Source organism: Pecten maximus, unplaced genomic scaffold, assembly GCF_902652985.1.
Source record: "Pecten maximus unplaced genomic scaffold, xPecMax1.1, whole genome shotgun sequence".
Taxonomy (NCBI): Eukaryota; Metazoa; Mollusca; class Bivalvia; order Pectinida; family Pectinidae; genus Pecten; species Pecten maximus.
In genome coordinates this window covers 8,531-27,177 of record NW_022981235.1, presented here as the reverse complement: position 1 = coordinate 27,177, position 18,647 = coordinate 8,531, and the positions used below count along the sequence as shown (strand labels likewise).

The window sequence follows — 18,647 nt, the reverse complement described above, 5'->3', positions numbered from 1 at the left end:
ATACTGTCTGACTGCCGGACGCCCAATTTTCTGATCCGGAAATATATCAAACAGTGGTGATGAGAGGGTCGGAATCCGCCATGGTTAGCCGAACGCGGGTAAGATGGCCCACCCCTCCTTCGCATAATTTACTGCAAAATTGTAACAGTAGTGACTCAGCCTCTAACGAGTTATCGCCCTTGATCGTGAAACTCTCCCAATATTTCGGTAATAAAGTCAGCCTAGTCCGCCATTCAAAGAGTCTGGCCCCGCTTCACGAAATTTCTGAAAAAAAGGGGGGGGGTCCATTCTCAATGCTAACTTCCGAGTACATGCTTTACTTTAAGGCATATGACGCAAACTTCGGCTTTCTCAAAACTTCTTCATATTCTCAATTCTCAGATTGTAAGTTGAGAAACGGGCCGAGATTGAGAACGGTATAAGCATGCTGAAGTTCTGTGATCTCTTTCTTCAAATATGGCCACATCCATCGTCTGCTGTTGTCGTTTGCCCGAAGACGTGCCGTGGACGACCGTGTGCGCCTATTTTTAGGAAGCTAGAAAAACCCATTGGCACTTGTCAAATGAGGACATTTTCTGAGGGTACATGTATAGGTTTAATCCGACAAACAATCTCTTCATTCTATCTTGATATCACCAATGTTAGAGAGCCCATGTAGGCTACCGTAAGCCTGCTCTTTCCCATGACAGTTGTGCTGTGACTCCGTTTTTTCGCTACTGGCACTTTGTATACATGCATCGCGACACTCTTGGTTGTCAGAGGCGACAGTACTCGAGGTGTGGGTTTGTTGTGGCCTCGGCCCTGTGACGTCGGACTAGGCGGTTCAGCAGTTTTCCGACGGGAAAGGAACTGGGCACGCGTCAAAAATAAGTTTTTGCCATAGCAGGTACGTCACCACTTTCAACTGCAGACGACTGTTGGCGAACTTGATACCAATTGATACCTAGTAGTTAATAATAACCGATGTAAAAAATATCGAAGAAACATACTGCGTACCGCTTCCGGAAGAATGTAAAGTCATTGGGTGATTTCAATAAAAAAATTGTAAATAAATAAAATAAGAATTAATATATTTGCTCTAAAAGATATAAATTAAATGTTAAACTCTCTTAAAACAGATTTTGAGACCAAAACTAGGAAATAAGTGTTGAGAAGATTTATCTACCTTCATACGCCACTTGAATTCTATTTTATTTTAAATAACATAAAATGAATGAGTAATAATTCTGAACAGATCAACCCAATCATTCTATTATAATAAATATTGGGGCAGATTTTTTTTTTCAAAAACTTGAATAAATTAATATTTGAGACTATTCTGCAGGGTTCAAATGTCGCTGGCTGACGTAGATGTTTTTGAAAATTCAGTAGGATCAGAGCTCCACATGTGAATGAGCCAGATTTTGAACACGAAAGGGCTTCCATTCCTGAACTGCCAGGTACATTGATTGTATATATATTAATGATATTCATTAATTGAAAAATATTGTCTAGAAAAAATTAAATAAAATTTCTTAAAAAAAGTTGATAGACACTGAAATATATATCTATTAAAAAAAAAGGATCATATAAAAGTAAAAAGAAAAACGGTTGTGTACAGGTATTTGATCAACAAATTTCAGGTTCAGGATTGGACTCAAAATGAACTAGGTCAATCTGAAGGTTTTGATAATTTTTATTTTTCCTGACAAAAACGCAGCCTTTTCACACAACTCAACATGTAACATCATAGGCATACAATATGCACTTAATATAGTATATTATATGATGTGATCTATAACCTCACTGTAAAGTTAAAACATATATTATTTTCCATTAATGTATAGATATGGTAAATTTTATTCAGATGACTGTGATGCCAATTCCGAATCACCAGCGACGTTGCCGCAATGGTGCAGAAGCCTTGTCACGATTCCCGCATGTTCCGAAACAGTAGTTTGTGTCATAAATTTGAAAAATGGTATGATAACAGGTGGCTTTGTTTTACTGAAAATGAAAATATAAGGATGGGTTTGTCACTTACATGAATGTCTTTTTAGGGATACATCGTATATTTCAATTTCCATAGTAGGGTGAAATAGAAAATTGTTATTTCAAAATTTGTGACTCATAATTGACACCCTAAGTGATGATGGGAGATGGCTGTGGACAACACTGTTCTGTCATTGACGATTATAAGTTTATCATTATAGGAACAAAATCACTTTATATATTCTATAAAAAAACTGATCAAATAAGCTGGACAAAACTATCACGCCTTATAAAATAAATTGCCCTTGTCCAGTTGGCCACACAAGCAGACCCCATAATTCCATCTAAAAGCAGTTCAAAGCTTAAATGATGTATTTCAGGACATACAAGGATTAACTCCGGTGACTCGGCCTATCCTACCCGCCAATTCCTGTATGACACCATTACAATAATCCAGTAACTCCAAAATCAGCAAAACTTCAATACTGGGGTTATCCAAACAAGAGTTCTCATTAGAACAAAAATACGGAGAGCCTGAGAGAAGGTTTTAATGTCTGCATAGTGGACTCGAGTGGATCCAAACAAAGCCGGCTCAAATAATCATTGCAATGTGTGGTAGTACACAATATTGGAATCGAGCGAAGGGCATAATTGAACATATTGTCCATGGATGGCGAATGATGAGGAGGGGTTATATGATACCAGGAGTCAGGATGGGGTGGGGTTGAGAGAACATATTTGCTAACATTTTCTGAAAATTTGTCTGTGACTTCCACCGAAACACCAGCCATTTTTCCTGCTTCTCCCCTGAAAATAAACTAAGTAGTAAGTATCCAAAAAAACAGGAGGAAATGCAATGTATATGAATTAAGCAATAAACATTGTCTTTATTTTAGCATTCCGCCAAATGAAAAGCGGCAACATAATAATGTATCGAATGGGATTGGATTGATATTGGGGTCAAAAAGTAAAAATAAGGTCACTGTTACTGAATATAGACATTTTTCGGCATTGCTTTCACAATATATGTGCTTAGGAACGTCAAGAGTGGCAAGGTCCGTTTGTATGATGAGATATAAGAAACTTAGACTGACCTTTTTGCATATAATAAGACTGCTAAAATTAAACTAGAGGGTAGCTCACCACGCACTCCCTTCCACCAGAATCCACACGATTCAGTGTTAATCTATAACTTGCCAACCAAAAATTATCTATGGCTACTCTTTCGCCTACCCTAAATAAAACTTCAAAGCTGTCCACGAGCAAAGCTTATAACATGATAGCAATTGTTTACAAATGAACAGTTATTTAAGTGAAAAATTGGATCTTGTTTTCATGGAAATTACGTTTACAGTGAAGAAAGAATTGAAAAGAAAACCCCCCCTTAAATGTTGTGTTCCTTTGTTATCGTAAACATCTACTAGTTGTTCAGATGGACCTAATAGCGGTTCTTAGAAAAGTAGATGGACGAGACGACAGACGGACGGTACGAAGAAGTAGTAGAAACGGACCACGGACATGTACCTCGGCCCAGGGGCCTGTATCGCCACATGGGTATTTCTGTATGAAAACAAAAAATATATACCAGCTTTTCTATCGACGTTTTATATACTTTTATACGTATAGCTTCATAGTCTGTAACGTGAAAAGTAAAAAACGGAAAATAGCACTTAAATGCAAGTAAACACGTGTCTGGGTAACTCATACTCAATGTATTTTTTGTGGAATTAGCACGATATTTACGTTTGTTTGATGTCAGTTTTGACGTCACGTTTGACGTCACGTTGCGATGATGTCACACGGTTTGACGTTACGGTTGACGTCACGTTTGATGTCACGTTTGATCTTCGACTCATATGTGGACACTTGCGGAAAGCGGATATCCGAACTTAGAAGGGAAAGGACAAACTTTAGGTGCACGCAAAACATGGGCAGGTGATTATGATGATTTGAAGGCTAAACGTAGGAATAGTGGAATGTCGTCTTTACTGTCAGCTGGGACGTGAAAGTCATCAGTCTAACAAACAAAACATATCCGAATAGTTCTTCATAAATATAGATGAATTCTTGTCCCTCCATTACTCATCTTAAACATGCTCATCTCTACAGTCCTAAACTCCCATTCCGAAAACAATATAATCACACATTATTAAAAAGCTAATGTCATCTTGTGTAAACACTGTGTTGTTAATGTTGTTGAGGTTAGACATAGTTGGAAAATGCTGCTGGAATTGATGGGTACGACTGCTTATAGCATGCCAGGTCACTAAGTTAGAAGTAGACAGGACATCATGTGACGTATTTGGAAGTAGACAGACATCATGTGTAGTCGTATTTGGAAGTAGACAGGCAATCAGGTGACGTATTTGGAAGTAGACAGACAATCAGTGACGTATTTGGAGTAGACAAGAACAAATCATGTGACGTATTGGAAGTAGACAGACAATCGATGTGACGTATTTGGAAGTAGACAGACAATCATGTGGACGTATTTGGAACGGAAGACAGACAATCATGTGTGACGTATTGGAAAGGAGAAAGACAATATGTGTGGAAGTATTTGGCAGTAGGACTATTCATTCTTATGTAATTAGAACATAATGGGTACGAGTGATGGTATCGCCGATATATACAGAGTGCGCTTTAGCACGAGTGTGATATATGCGATTACGTCACGATTACCCATTTTGGATTGTTTTATCCAATGACAGCCGAGGTTTTGTCACCCACGTGCCTAGGGGTGGAGCTATAAAATGATAAAAACTGTCAATGTGATATGTTTCCCGCCCAATTTCTGGACACGTTTCATCTGTCACCAGTAGGGCCTAGTCATTTCTAGTGAGAGCTGTAACCATGGCGATCAGGTAACTGAGCATTGATGTCGATGGGTTACGACCTCGCCCAAGTATGAGTAGGAACTGGAAGATAGTGACACGTAGCTTGAAATTGGATATTTTCGATTTGATACCAAGGAATTAAACGCAACCAATGTAAATAAACTGAATGGTAAATGTGAAAAACATGTTAAAGACTGCAGGATTCGAGGGAAAGTACACAAACGGTAATGCTCGGAAAGAGGACCTGCGCTATCCCTTTACCAAGCAGGTAAGTCTAAGAATCAATCGTTGAACAACTTGTGAAATGAAGTATTTTTCGTTAAAGTTCGTCGTCACGATGTCACGAATCTTTCAAAGTCCCATGAAATTGGAAATACATCGATGAATAGGTAATCGGTATTTTATACACTCGTCCTGTTATTATTTTCATCACATTTTTGTTTATGATAAGATTTTGGTGCAACGAAATTGTCATGATTAATTTGGGCGTAATCTGGATAACCATTTTTTTTTTTTAAATGAATGAAAAATTTATATGTAATCGTGAATGCGTTTTTTTTTTTTTTCTTGATCTGTTAAAAGATACTGAACAGGTTTTATATTCTTGTTCGTCAGGGTTTTGATGAACAACATCAATATGGACGGACGGAACATCGCAGCACAGCTGTCGTTCATACCAAGGGTGAAGAAAGAAGACAACAAAGAATTTCTAAACGGCAACTCGTATTCATAATTTTGTTTAAAATGTATTCTGTCTTTTTCATTTGTCATGTCCCACATTTGAAATTGGACCCCGCCTCAAGACTGAGGCATGGACCAATCAAGAAATGCCATGTGATATTTCCAGATATCACAGATGTGATATTGAAATATCACGATAGCATGCAATATATCGCCAACAAAAGATCAAAGAAAAACCGAGGCGTCATTGGATAATACTTGAAACCATTTGAGTATCATCAGTGCAGTGAATATAATCTATACAGTAAAACAAAAACGAACCAACAAACTATATACAGACACAACACTCACAACATATATAGTGTAGAGAGACATTCACATTACAATAAACCTACCAATTACATAGCTATTATATAGATATTACATAGATTTCCTCACATCACATTCAAATGGTACTCTAGGGATTTATATACATGTTGTATTGATCATTATTCTAATTATCATTCTCCAGTCTTATAAGATACATATTCTTAAAAAACATTTTTCGAACATTTATCATTCTCACATTACAGCGATTTATTATTAACATTACTTATCTATCATTCTCTCATTACATTTCATGTAATTGTTCCCATTCAATTCATTGCTCATCAAATATTATTTCACATCATTAGTAACCAATCTCACATTAATCTATGACCAGATATCATATTGTCATACGACTGTTGATAGGCCATGATTACACTATTCGCGTTTTGTTACTTAATCTGAGAAGAAACTTGCCTAAATTTGACAATCTTTTGTGTATTGTTTTCTAATAATTGAAATTAAATTTGAAACATACTAGGCTTTAGAGAATAAAGCTTGTCTTAAATGTTTAGATAGCATCACATGTATTATAAAGTGATAACTCATCTGCACTACGCATGATGTAAACTATTCTACGACTTCGTTCAGTTATTGGGTATTGACCTACCTCAATTTCAGCTATGTGACGACATACATATTTTCGATATTTGTTTCAGATTATGACTACCTATAGGTTTCGTTAAATATTGTCTGTAAACTCCTCATAACCAATCGTTGTGAGTATTAGGATGTTGTAGACAGACAATCCATGTGACGATTAGGATGTAGCCAGACAATAATGTGACGTATTAGGATGGTAGACAGACAATCATGTGAACCGTATTAGGAGTGTAGACGACAATCAGTGGACGGATTAGGATGTAGACAGACAATCATGTGACGTATTAGGATTGTAGACCAGACAATCAGGTGGACCATATTTGAAGTAAACAGACGATCATGTGACCCCCGTGTTTGGGAAGTGGAAGTAGATAGGGCAATATGTGACAAAAATAACACCCATTTTAAATTAGATGTGAGTGCTTTACCGCAACATTACAAGCGTTTAATTATTTACTTGGGCACCAACTAATAGGGGAGGGGGCTGGGATTATGTTGAAATGGAGCTAAAAAGGTTGACCTCCTTTTAAGATTACAAGAGAAGAAAGAAAAAAGTTTTGATTTGAACATTAAAAAGATTGAAAGACCAAAATTAATGCATGTGTAAATTTTTTGAAAAAAATTCTTAATAATTATATAATAAAAGTGATGTGATGTAGTAGTTGTTGTTTTTTGTCAATCTGCATTACAGAACAGTAATATTGCTTTATTTTATTAAACTTATGAATGATCACACCAAAAATACTTAAGTATTCTCCCTTATAAGTGGGCAATAAGATATTTGCTGATATTTGACAGGCAAATTAGATCTGTATCCTTTATTATCATAAAAGATGGAATGCTGACAGGATGAATGATCAAATTTTATAAACCAATATAGATAACAAAGGGTGAAAGAAATTCACAATACTAACACTTATTTTCCAAAACGAATGAAATATCACAATGCCATTTGGGAAAATAAAATAATAAATCAAAAATATTAAAGAGTATTAAACTTTGTATAACGGATATGAAAATGTTTTGAAAAAAAATTTTTGCTCGGGCCGTTTAATAACTGAGGTAGGCTGAAAAAATAAACTGTTTTATATTTTACCATGGGGAATAAATAAATAGGTTAGGCTACAAACCAGCGCCGCGCCTATTTCTATTTGGGAAACTACTTTCTGCGGAACCAGATTTAAAGCGGGCAGGTGGGAAAAGGAAACACAGTGTTTACTACTAGATAGTGGTCAACGAAATTAAGACAGAGCTAAAATATCTTAATTGGGAATAACAGTAAACAGTAAATAATCTATTTGTTTATCTTTTAACGTTAATCCGTTTCAAACGGTTTGCAAACAGTCTGCTTTTATTACTTCCGGTAGAAAAATTCGATCAATTCCATTCGGACCTCAAGTGAAAATCTCCGTGCGGGACGTGTCCTGATCACACTGATGATATATTTAACAGGTACGTGAGATAAACAATATTAGCTTATACTGTGTTGGTATGGTTAAAGGATGTGCGACAACAGCTCATTACTGTTGTTATAGACTAACGAGCAGACAATGACAGCCCAATGTGTTGGTCGGGGACGTCCACGGTCATGCATATTCTTAAAAATCGGAATATGACAATCTTGTTGTGATTGGAAAAATCAAATTATTTATGATAGGTAAAAGCAAACTATGTATATTGGTTTCATATCAATCTGTCCATAATCTTCGACAGCAAAATATATGGGGGGTCGATATAAAACATAACACAGTGTTATGTTTATATCTGACCCCATATATTTGATTACATACATTACTATTGTAAAGTGTCCCTGTGACAGGGACTGTCGTCAAGTCATTAAAGTGTACATACACCACAGGGGCATGTCTAGTTTATATAAAAAACTGGCCAGAGGATAACCTATATATATTGACAATATATACGTACCTAGGTATTTCGGGCTATTTTTAACAAAATATTATAGGTATTTCTGTCTATTATATAGACTAGAATTCAACACGACGGAAAACTTTTGACAGGGGCGCGCCCGTGAATGTATAAGCGAGATATTAATGACAAAAAAAGCACATTGTGTATCAAAAATATTTTACTTTGATTGCTAAATATTTAATCAAAGCAATCTGACACCTATTTTTTTTAGTGATCTTCAAACTTGGTCAACTCTAAACCATTTGTTCCAACATAATTGCTATGAAGGACGCTGAGAAAGGGAGCCCGAAATGAGAATTCTTATTGTATAATTGGATATTACTTTCCCTGATAATATTTTGTTGTGATTTCTTTATAATAGTTAATGGTACTCTGGCCCTCTTATCAAGATTTGTGAGTACACATGTTATTATATTGCTATTGTAATTGTAGTATTCACCAAGCCCCAGGGTAAAATTCTTTAAGTCAAAATTTCAGGCCTGGCTTATATGAAATTATACCTGAGTTCACAGACATGGAGGTATACATATGATTTGACAAATTCTGAAATGTGTGTCGGACTCAAGTAGGAAGACGCAAGAGCAAAAAGACATGCAGTGATCAATCTATACACCAGTCCCAGGTTATGGACTGATGGGACCCATAGAAATTCTAAAAATATGGAAAATATACTAGTGGGACCCATAGATTAAAAATAGACCTATAGGAAAATGACCAATTCAAATATATATGTAGGTGTATCACTGGACACTGAAATTAAATACAACCTTTGGACAAGTAGTATATATCATGTCTGTGTATGAACATAGCTTAAGTAAGTACTGGTATGTAGTAGTATTTACAAAGTGTATGAATGTACAATAGGTTGTCCAGCCTTTAGTGTCATTTGCTAACCCTGTGGTATGTGGTTATGTTTGAGTATGTATTCATTATTCCGTAATGAAATTGCTTAATATTCAAAGGTTTCATGTTGCAAGATTGTCTTCCTATTGGCCTGTTATTTTTGGTGCAAGAAATATCTGTCCATATACATGTAGGTAGTTAACTATAGACTGTTGTTTGTGTTGTAGGATGAGATCTAGTAGATGGGTTACTTATAGACTGTTGTTTGGTGTTGTAGGATGAGATCCAGTAGATGGGTTACTATAGATTGTTGTTTGTGTTGTAGGATGAGATCCAGTAGATGGGTTACTAGAGACTGTGTTTGTGTTGTAGGATGAGATCCAGTAGATAGGTTACGATAGATTGTTGTTTGGTTATGGGATGAGATCCAGTAGATGGGTTACTATAGATTGTGTGTGTGTTGTAGGATGAGATCAGTAGATGGGTTACTATAGACTGTTGTTTGTGTTGTAGGATGAGATCCAGCTAGATGGGGTACTATAGATTGTTGTTTTGTGTTGTAGGATGAGATCTAGTAGATGGGTTACTATAGACTGTTGTTTGTGTTGTAGGATGGAGATCAGTAGATGGGTTTACTATAGAACTGTGTTTGTGTTGTAGGATAAGATCCAGTAGATGGGTTACTATAGATTGTTGTTTGTGTTGTAGGATGAGATCCAGCTAGATGGGTTACTATAGACTGTTTGTCTGTGTTGTAGGATGAGATCCAGTAGAATGACGGTACTATAGACTGTTGTTGTGTTGTAGGATGAGATTCAGTAGATGGGTTATACTATAGACTGTTGTTTGTGTTTGTAGGATGAGATCCAGTAGATGAGAAGGTACTATAGACTGTGTTTGTGTTGTAGGATGAGATCCAGTAGATGAGGGTACTATAGATGTTGTTTGTGTTGTAGGATGAGATCCAGTAGATGAGGGCTGCGGTATTATGGCACCAAAGTATACTATGATACTCTGTGTACTTACCATCGCCCTAGTTATAATCCATGGACCACAGTCACCACCACCACCATCACCATGACCACCAACATGATGACCACCACATCAGCTGATCATCAGGACCACAGTATTGCTCATGACCGACATAACCACTTTTCCCCACTCAGGTCATCAGAATGCTAAACACCATTCGATAGAGCATGTAAGTGTATTAATTGATGTAACCAATCACAGTTTAAATTGTACATCATGCAAATAGTTCAATAATTTTATGTAATTGATAAACTTTGCATCTTTCACTGCTCATGACAGTCAGTGCATGACTGCATGTTCACTTTTATCCTATTCGTACAACATCACTTTGTTGTAAGAAGAACGAAATGGCCAATTGTCAGCCATCTTGGATTTCATGGTCAGAGTTGGTTTTCATTATTTCTTTAAAATTTCTTTTTAGAAATTTCTTAAATGTATTTTGATTTTTACTTAGGCTCCTGATGAATCCTTGTTGTGCATTTTTTTTCTTTTCTTTTTCCTTTTTTTTTTTTTTTTTTTTTGTGTGGATAGAAAAAACAATATGGACACCTGGACAGTTTTAGGCAGCCATCTTGGATTTCAGGATAGGATTTTAATCAATAAGACTTTTTTTTAAAGCATTAGGAAAATATATCATCAATTATTGTCAAATGAATAAAGTTAATATTTCAAATAAAGTTGGTAATTTAGATTTAAGCAAAAGCACACTTGATTGTAGGTTAAAATTAAACTGGAAAATTGCAGTGTTAACATTTTATGTTATATAAAGTATGATTTGCATATAATACTCTGTATAGTCTCCTGTTACAATCTGATAAGAATATTAAAATCAGTTGTAACATTAGATTTATTTACTACCTATTAGGCCTGAATGTTAAAACATGCATATATATACAAACAGGGAGCCACACAACAGCTGATTTTAGTCAGATAGGATCAGGTTACAAAACATTTTATGCTCAAAACATTTAAACCACACCCAGATATAACTTTTTTGTGCAGTTATTATTTTCTCATAGGTGCTGACTAATTCTAGATGGAAACTCATTACTTTGACATGAATTACAAAACAGGTTTAAACCCTCAAACAGCAAGCTTGGTTTTGATCACAATCTACTGGTACATGTATGTGATATACCAGTAAGTGGGTTGTGATAATCATTTACCTGTAAGTGGGTTGTGGTCATCATTTACCAGTAAGTGGGTTGTGATCATTTACTAGTAGTTGGGTTATGATCATCATTTACCTGTAAGTGGGTTGTGGTCATCATTTACCTGTAAGTGGGTTGTGGTCATCATTTACCTGTAAGTGGGTTGTGATCATCATTTACCTGTAAGTGGGTTGTGATCATCATTTACCAGTAGATGGGTTGTGATCATCATTTACCAGTAAGTGGGTTGTGGTCATATCATTTACCAGTAGATGGGTTGTGATCATCATTTACCTATAAGTGGGTTGTGGTCGACATTTACCAGTAAGTGGGTTGGGATCATCATTTACCGGTAAGTTGGTTGTGATCATCATTTACCTATAAGTGGGTTGGGATCATCATTTACCTGTAAATGGGTTGTGATCATTTACTAGTAGTTGGGTTGGGATCATCATTTACAGGTAAGTGGGCTGGGATCATCATTTAACAGTAAGTGGGTTGGGATCATCATTTACCAGTAAGTGGGTTGTGGTCATCATTTACCAGTAAGTGGGTTGTGGTCATCATTTACCTGTAAGTGGGTTGTGATCATAATTTACCTGTTAGTGGGTTGTGGTCATCATTTACATGTAAGTGGGTTGTGATCATCATTTACCAGTAAGTTGGTTGTGGTCATCATTTACAAGTAAGTGGGTTGTGGTCATCATTTACCAGTAAGTGGGTTGTGATCATCATTTACTAGTGAGTGGGTTGTGATCGTCATTTACCTGTTGTTGTCATCATTTATAATTACCTGTAAGTGGGTTGCAGTCATCATTTACCTGTAAGTGGGTTGTGGTCATCATTTACCTGTAAGTAGGTTATGATCATCATTTACTAGTGAGTGGGTTGTGATCATCATTTACCAGTAAGTGGGTTGTGATCATCATTTACCAGTAAGTGGGTTGTGGTCATAATTTACCTGTAAGTGGGTTGTGGTCATCATTTACCAGTAAGTGGGTTGTGGTCATCATTTACCTGTAAGTGGGTTGTGGTCATCATTTACTAGTAGTTGGGTTGTGATCAACATTTTCCTGTAAGTGGGTTATGATCATCATTTACCTGTAAGTGGGTTGGGATCATCATTTACCTGTAAGTGGGTTAATGTTGTGATCATCATTTACTTGTAAGTGGGTTGTGATCATCATTTACCTGTAATCTGTTGAGAAACTGTTTCTGTTTCTGTTTCAAGTTGGCTAGGCTGAAAAAAAAATCTTTAAACCCTCAACTTTGACAACTCAGATCTATCCGTAATGTTCTTTGTTTGATTATATATCATTATAATTGTTTTCTTTTACAGCATCCAATGTATTTTAATTTCAACTGGAGAGGGACAGTGCTTTTTTGAATCATTTACATTGATTGCAAAAACAGGTAAGTCAGTTTAAAGGTCAACTGAATTATTCAAGGTATTATATAGTTGTGAAGGTTCAAACTGATATTCATCTTATAGTTAAGGGCAGTTTGAAGCAGCTGTAGTTGATATATGTCATACATTTGTATCTATCTGTTACACTTTGTTACCAGTCTGTGTAGACATGTACTGAAATAAGTTTATAATCTATTTTTAGCCCAGATATATTCAGGGATAGACACAAAGATAAATATCTTATTATTGTTTCTCACACTCTCGACAGATCAACAAAAGTATTAAAATGTGTAGTGATTGACATCCACATCAATTAACTTTTATTAGGAGGCCAGGTGGTCTAGTTGTAGCTAGGACGCACGACTTTGTGACCGAGGGGTCGCTAGTTCAAGTACAGGCAAGGGTGCTGTGTTGGATCCTTGAACAAGATACTTTACTTTATTGTGTTGTGTTGTGATGTAATTGAGTATGTGGTAGGGCAGTGCAAGAAATGTTGTGTGTAAGCTGTTAATGCTGAAATGGCAGCTCCGGCTGTTTTCTCCAGAAGGAGTTGAGAAAGATATTGGCTGACATTGCTAAAGGCTCAATAACTATGGATGATAGTTTGTGAACCTTTTTGAGACAGCTATGTTGCTGTGACATAGTGGTATATAAAATGCCAAATTCTTATTCTTATTGTAGTTCATATGACTCCATCATCAGAAACCCATGAAACTCTGCTCTGTCATGTACACAAAGCACAGAGCCGAGTCTCCCAGGTTTCTGAGGATGCTATAACCCATAAAAATGTAAGATTGTGTCGGCTTTATTGTCTTTCCATAATATGATGTTTCTCTAGAACAACATTCATTAGATCTTTCTCAAATTTCATTTGCTTCTTTCCCTTGTTGTTGTAGATATGAAATACCACTTTTGTGTGATCAATTCAAAATTCAGCATCATTTGTAACATCAAAATGATTGTCATATGTGTTTATCTCAAATGTCCATCATTGTTCTCAGTCAAGGTAAAGGTCTAAGTCTTAAATTCTATATTTCTTTAAATTTGATGTAATTGTTCAATAGAACAAATTTTTGATTAGAACTCATGTTCATCTGTTGATAAAAAAAAAGATCATCGAATGTCGATATTTTTTGTAGGAATTTTTTGCCTGATCCTGATGACCATTGTGATTGGGGTCCTTTATGAAGCGGTCAAGTATCTCCGCCAGTACATTCACAGGGATATCGCGATTACAGAGTAGGTTATCCTGGTTTTAATTAGACAAGGCAGTCACATGTCAAGGCAATCCTATGGTGTTTAGATACAAAAAAGCCTCAATGGCACCTCATAGTCAGGCATTTTATTGGTGAGGGAGGCAGTCTTCTTACCAAGAAAGTCGGATAACTTAAAGATATGGATTAAAAATTGCTGGACAATTGTACATACCGTATTTGACCTAATAAGGGCGCCCCTACCTTTTTTCAAGGAAATAAATCTTTGACTGAGTGTCAAAATGGTGTCAAAATGGTGTTCAAAAGTAATAATTCATGTGAAATATTTTGCTACTTTATGTGTTCAATTTTCTTTAGCAAATTAAGTAACTGGAACACATGTTTTCGCCACATTTTGTGTATTCCTACAGGCTACAGATGACATGTCAGTGCAAAGAGCACCCAAAACTAAACACACATACAAATAATAACGTACCATCTTTATTTGAAGATAAAGTAAAGACTTCATTCTTGTTGATAAATAACTTTTGTTCAGAACAGAAAGCTAGTAAAAGACATTGTAAATCAATTATTAGGTCAAACAAAACGATGTCTGATATGATCTGGGAAATCACCTGTTTCTATAAATAGAACACAAAAGAGTTCCATTTGAACATAAATGGTGGAACCCACGTTCTCTGGTCTAAAGATCAGCTGGCATGGTTTACAAGTTTACAGGAGTATTCAAGTGATGTTTAAGCTTTATATATGATAATGAATAGATATCTTCATCTGGAATATTTTTATGACTGAATATTTTACCGTTTCCACAACCTTGGGTGTTCTGCTATAAGGTATAGTCTGTTTCATAAAACTTCAGAATAACTAATCTTAATAAGGGCGCCCCCCACTGTCAATTACCCGCGCCCTGTGCCCTTATTAGGTCAAATACGGTATATGTGGAACTTAGAGAGTATTGTCACCTGAATATTTTATAACATTGGTCTTGAAACATTTCAAAAGCTATAAATACAGAAAGAATTTTTTTTTTTGAAGACCATTTCTTGGGCACACTACTACACTGAAATCACACTATAATTGCATAACAAGAAAACACTTTGAAACTCTCTCTCAGTTAACATGGATATCTGTGAAAGTAGACCACACATACTTATCAGCAGCACTTTGCCATTACAGACCAGCTGAACCAGAGACTAGTGACACAACACGCCTTCTAGCTGACACCTACGAACAAATCAGGTCACGCATACAATATATACATACTCATTCTAAATGCTCTCCTGTCAGTCCAACACTACTCTACATTCCTTTCCATTCTCTCTCCACACCCAAACCTTTGTCTTTCTCTAAGTCTTTCTACATGTATACACTACCTGTTTGTCCATCTGTCTGTCCTACATCTACACTCTGTCTCTCCCTCTCTATCTGTCCTACACCTACACATTCTGTCTCTCTATCTCTGTTCTACACCTAAACACTCTGTCTGTCCTACACCTACACACTCTGTCTGTCTCTCTATCTCTGTCCTACACCTACACACTCTGTCTCTCTATCTCTGTCCTACACCTACACACTCTGTCTCTCTATCTGTCCTACACCTACACTGTCTCTCTATCTCTGTCCTACACCTACACACTATGTCTCTCTATCTCTGTCCTACACCTACACACTCTGTCTGTCTCTCTATCTCTGTCCTACACCTACACACTCTGTCTCTCTATCTCTGTCCTACACCTACACACTCTGTCTCTCTATCTCTGTCCTACACCTACACACTATGTCTCTCTATCTCTGTCCTACACCTACACACTCTGTCTGTCTCTCTATCTCTGTCCTACACCTACACACTCTGTCTCTCTATCTCTGTCCTACACCTACACACTCTGTCTCTCTATCTCTGTCCTACACCTACACACTCTGTCTCTCTATCTCTGTCCTACACCTACACACTCTGTCTGTCCTCTGTCTGTCCTACACCTACACACTCTGTCTGTCTCTCTATCTCTGTCCTACACCTACACACTCTGTCTGTCTCTCTATCTCTGTCCTACACCTACACACTCTGTCTCTCTATCTCTGTCCTACACCTACACACTCTGTCTGTCCGTCTCTCTATCTCTGTCCTACACCTACACACTCTGTCTGTCCTCTGTCTGTCCTTTTCCTACACACTCTGTCTCTCCATCTCTGTTCTTCACATTCACACCCTCTCTCCTTCTCTGTCTGTCCTACACCTACACACTCTGTCTCTCCCTCTCTGTCTGTCCTAAACCTACACACCCTCTGTCTCTGTCTCTCTGTCTCTCTGTCTCTCTCTCTTCTACATTTAGTTAACACCTACAATTTGTCTTCTGTTTCTCATACAGCTTCAAACAATACCAACACCTACAAATTCTCCGTCTCTGTAACACTTACAGACAATATTATAAAAAAACAAGTCTGTACTACATCTGCAGAGAGCACTTACAAACTCACTGTCTCGTCAACACCTACTAAGTTTACTCACTGAAGAACTGTTTTTATTTCACAATTAAAAAATATAGGAACTGCTGAGGTTGTATCAATGTTACAAGTACTATTTGACCTTAATCAGCATTAGACAGCGTAAGTTTGCTGTTTGCTTTAAAATTTTGATTTAAGGCCATGATCAAGACTAAATATATTAAAATGACCTCTTAATCTCATAGTATGACATTTGACCTTGTTGTTCACAGATACTCTATAAGGAGCAGAGAGCACTTGTTACAGACATTGCTATACGTGGTCCAGATGGTTTGTAGCTACATCCTCATGCTGGTGGTGATGACCTACAATGTCTGGGTGGTAGTCACCATGTTGGTGGCTCTGGGGGGAGGCTTTTTCGTCTGTGGATGGAAGGTTCACCAGCTCGGTAGTCTGGACATTGAGGCCTCCTGTCAGAACGAGTGCCACACCTCCCCTCTCAAACAGGAACTGGGACGTAGTGAGTTCCGTGAGTCTGAGCTGGAACCTCTGAGAGAGGGCATGGAGACCAACCTTGATCTTGACACCAACAACACAAGGGAGACGAAAATCTAGAGTCGCCAGTATCGTGTTTGTCTAACCAGAACCACATGCATATTTGTAACAAACAAGGATCTTCGACTAGTTTTTTGGTAACTTAAGGGAGAGTATATAAAGCTGATGATATGATATTGTATAGATAATACTATAGAAAAACACCCTTGTTTGGATTTAATTGTAAATCATACTCATAATGTATTGGTGAATTATGGAGATTATGTGAGGATAACACTGCAAATACATGTACATATTGTTGTTTGGACTCTTCTGTGTAATCCCACCTCTGATCATATTGTCAAGTCGTGTTGTGCAACAGACTTCGCTGGTTTTGTAATGAAATATTTGATTGGTTGTTCTTTATATAACAAGGCACCAGCTGATTGGCTGATCAAATCAGGTGCTGACACCGTCCTACCCTTGCCATATACATGTATATCTAGTATCTCTGCAGTTGGCAGTTTAATTATTCTCAGATAATCTATGATTAAAGGGTACTGAGCCTGACATTCTCTCATTCTTTTCAGCATAAGTATGATGTAAAAGTGGGTTTGATGAACTATTTGTGATTTCATTTTGTCACTTATGACCAGCCAGCCTGCTTACATTTGTTACGAGATACTAAATGTATGAACACAATATGCCACTTGCCAAGAACAGGAATGTATATGCTCAGTAATGAGGTTTTCTAGTTCTTTGTAAATGTGTTTGTTAGCCGATTTCACATTCTGAAATGAAATTGGTGTATCGTTTGTGTGTTTTGTTGTGTTTGTTAACAAAAGTACACAAAAATGTTCTACACAATTAGATAAAGTGTTGGTGCAATCTGTTATGATTTTGTATACCTGTCTTTAACTGTATATAGACTTGAAAATTTTCTGTTTATTTAATTTTATAAGATGTTTTTCTCTGTAATTTGCTTTTATATTTATGTTTGTATGTGAACCAAGAGGTAATTGAAAGTTAGACTGTGATTGCTTTTTAGGCTGAGAGTTAGCTGCAAGTTTACGCAGGGTTTATAGTCTCCAAAGAATTAATTGATCGTTGCTTGGTTGAGTCTGCTAAAAATGGAATGGATGTTGTTAGAGTTTATTAGTTTTTGCATTGTCAAGGTTATACTGAGAGTTGATTGGTTGTTTCTGGTTTAAGGCTTCTGAGAATTGACTGATTGAGTCTATACTGGAGGTTCGTTGGTTGTTGCTAGTTGGGTAATTTATAGTGAACAGAACTAAATGCTCATTGATGTATATTTACATTTGCTCCGCATTTCCCCATTGACACAATGCTAAGAGGCAGTTGCCACCTTACGCCTATAACACCCAGTGCCTCAGGCTATAACACCCACTGGGTCATGTGACATTAAAAAAGGTGGGATTTTTTTGGTTGCTTCAGTTTTTTTATGGAAATGGTAAGACAATGTAAATATAAGTATTGAACAGTGGTTTTAATGTTGTTATAGTTGCACATGGCATGGGAACCTGTTAGGGTTCCCATGCTACATTTGCCAACCATACATCTTGCTGCCATATCGACTATAACAACATTAAAACCACTGTTTATTGCTTAAATATGT

The 18,647-nt window shown here is 36.7% G+C and overlaps 1 protein-coding gene across 1 annotated transcript; it reads left to right on the top strand.

Moving 5' to 3' along the window:
* Nucleotides 1-13,964: 13,964 nt before the first annotated feature.
* On the top strand, nucleotides 13,965-18,306 carry LOC117319970 (high affinity copper uptake protein 1-like). Its single transcript, XM_033874670.1, has 3 exons — nucleotides 13,965-14,060; nucleotides 15,212-15,274; nucleotides 16,750-18,306. The coding sequence occupies exons 1-3, from the start codon at nucleotides 13,981-13,983 to the stop codon at nucleotides 17,090-17,092; spliced, it is 486 nt and encodes a 161-aa protein (XP_033730561.1). The 5' UTR covers nucleotides 13,965-13,980; the 3' UTR covers nucleotides 17,093-18,306.
* The last annotated feature ends 341 nt before the right edge of the window (nucleotides 18,307-18,647 follow it).

What these genes read in the sequence shown, in the direction of transcription:
- LOC117319970 (XM_033874670.1), top strand. Translation starts at nt 13,981, where the DNA reads ATGACCATTGTGATTGGGGTCCTTTATGAAGCGGTCAAGTATCTCCGC. An exon ending in AGGGATATCGCGATTACAGA is followed by an intron (nt 14,061 to 15,211) that starts GTAGGTTATCCT and finishes TTGCCATTACAG; the next exon opens with ACCAGCTGAACCAGAGACTA. An exon ending in GACACCTACGAACAAATCAG is followed by an intron (nt 15,275 to 16,749) that starts GTCACGCATACA and finishes TGTTGTTCACAG; the next exon opens with ATACTCTATAAGGAGCAGAG.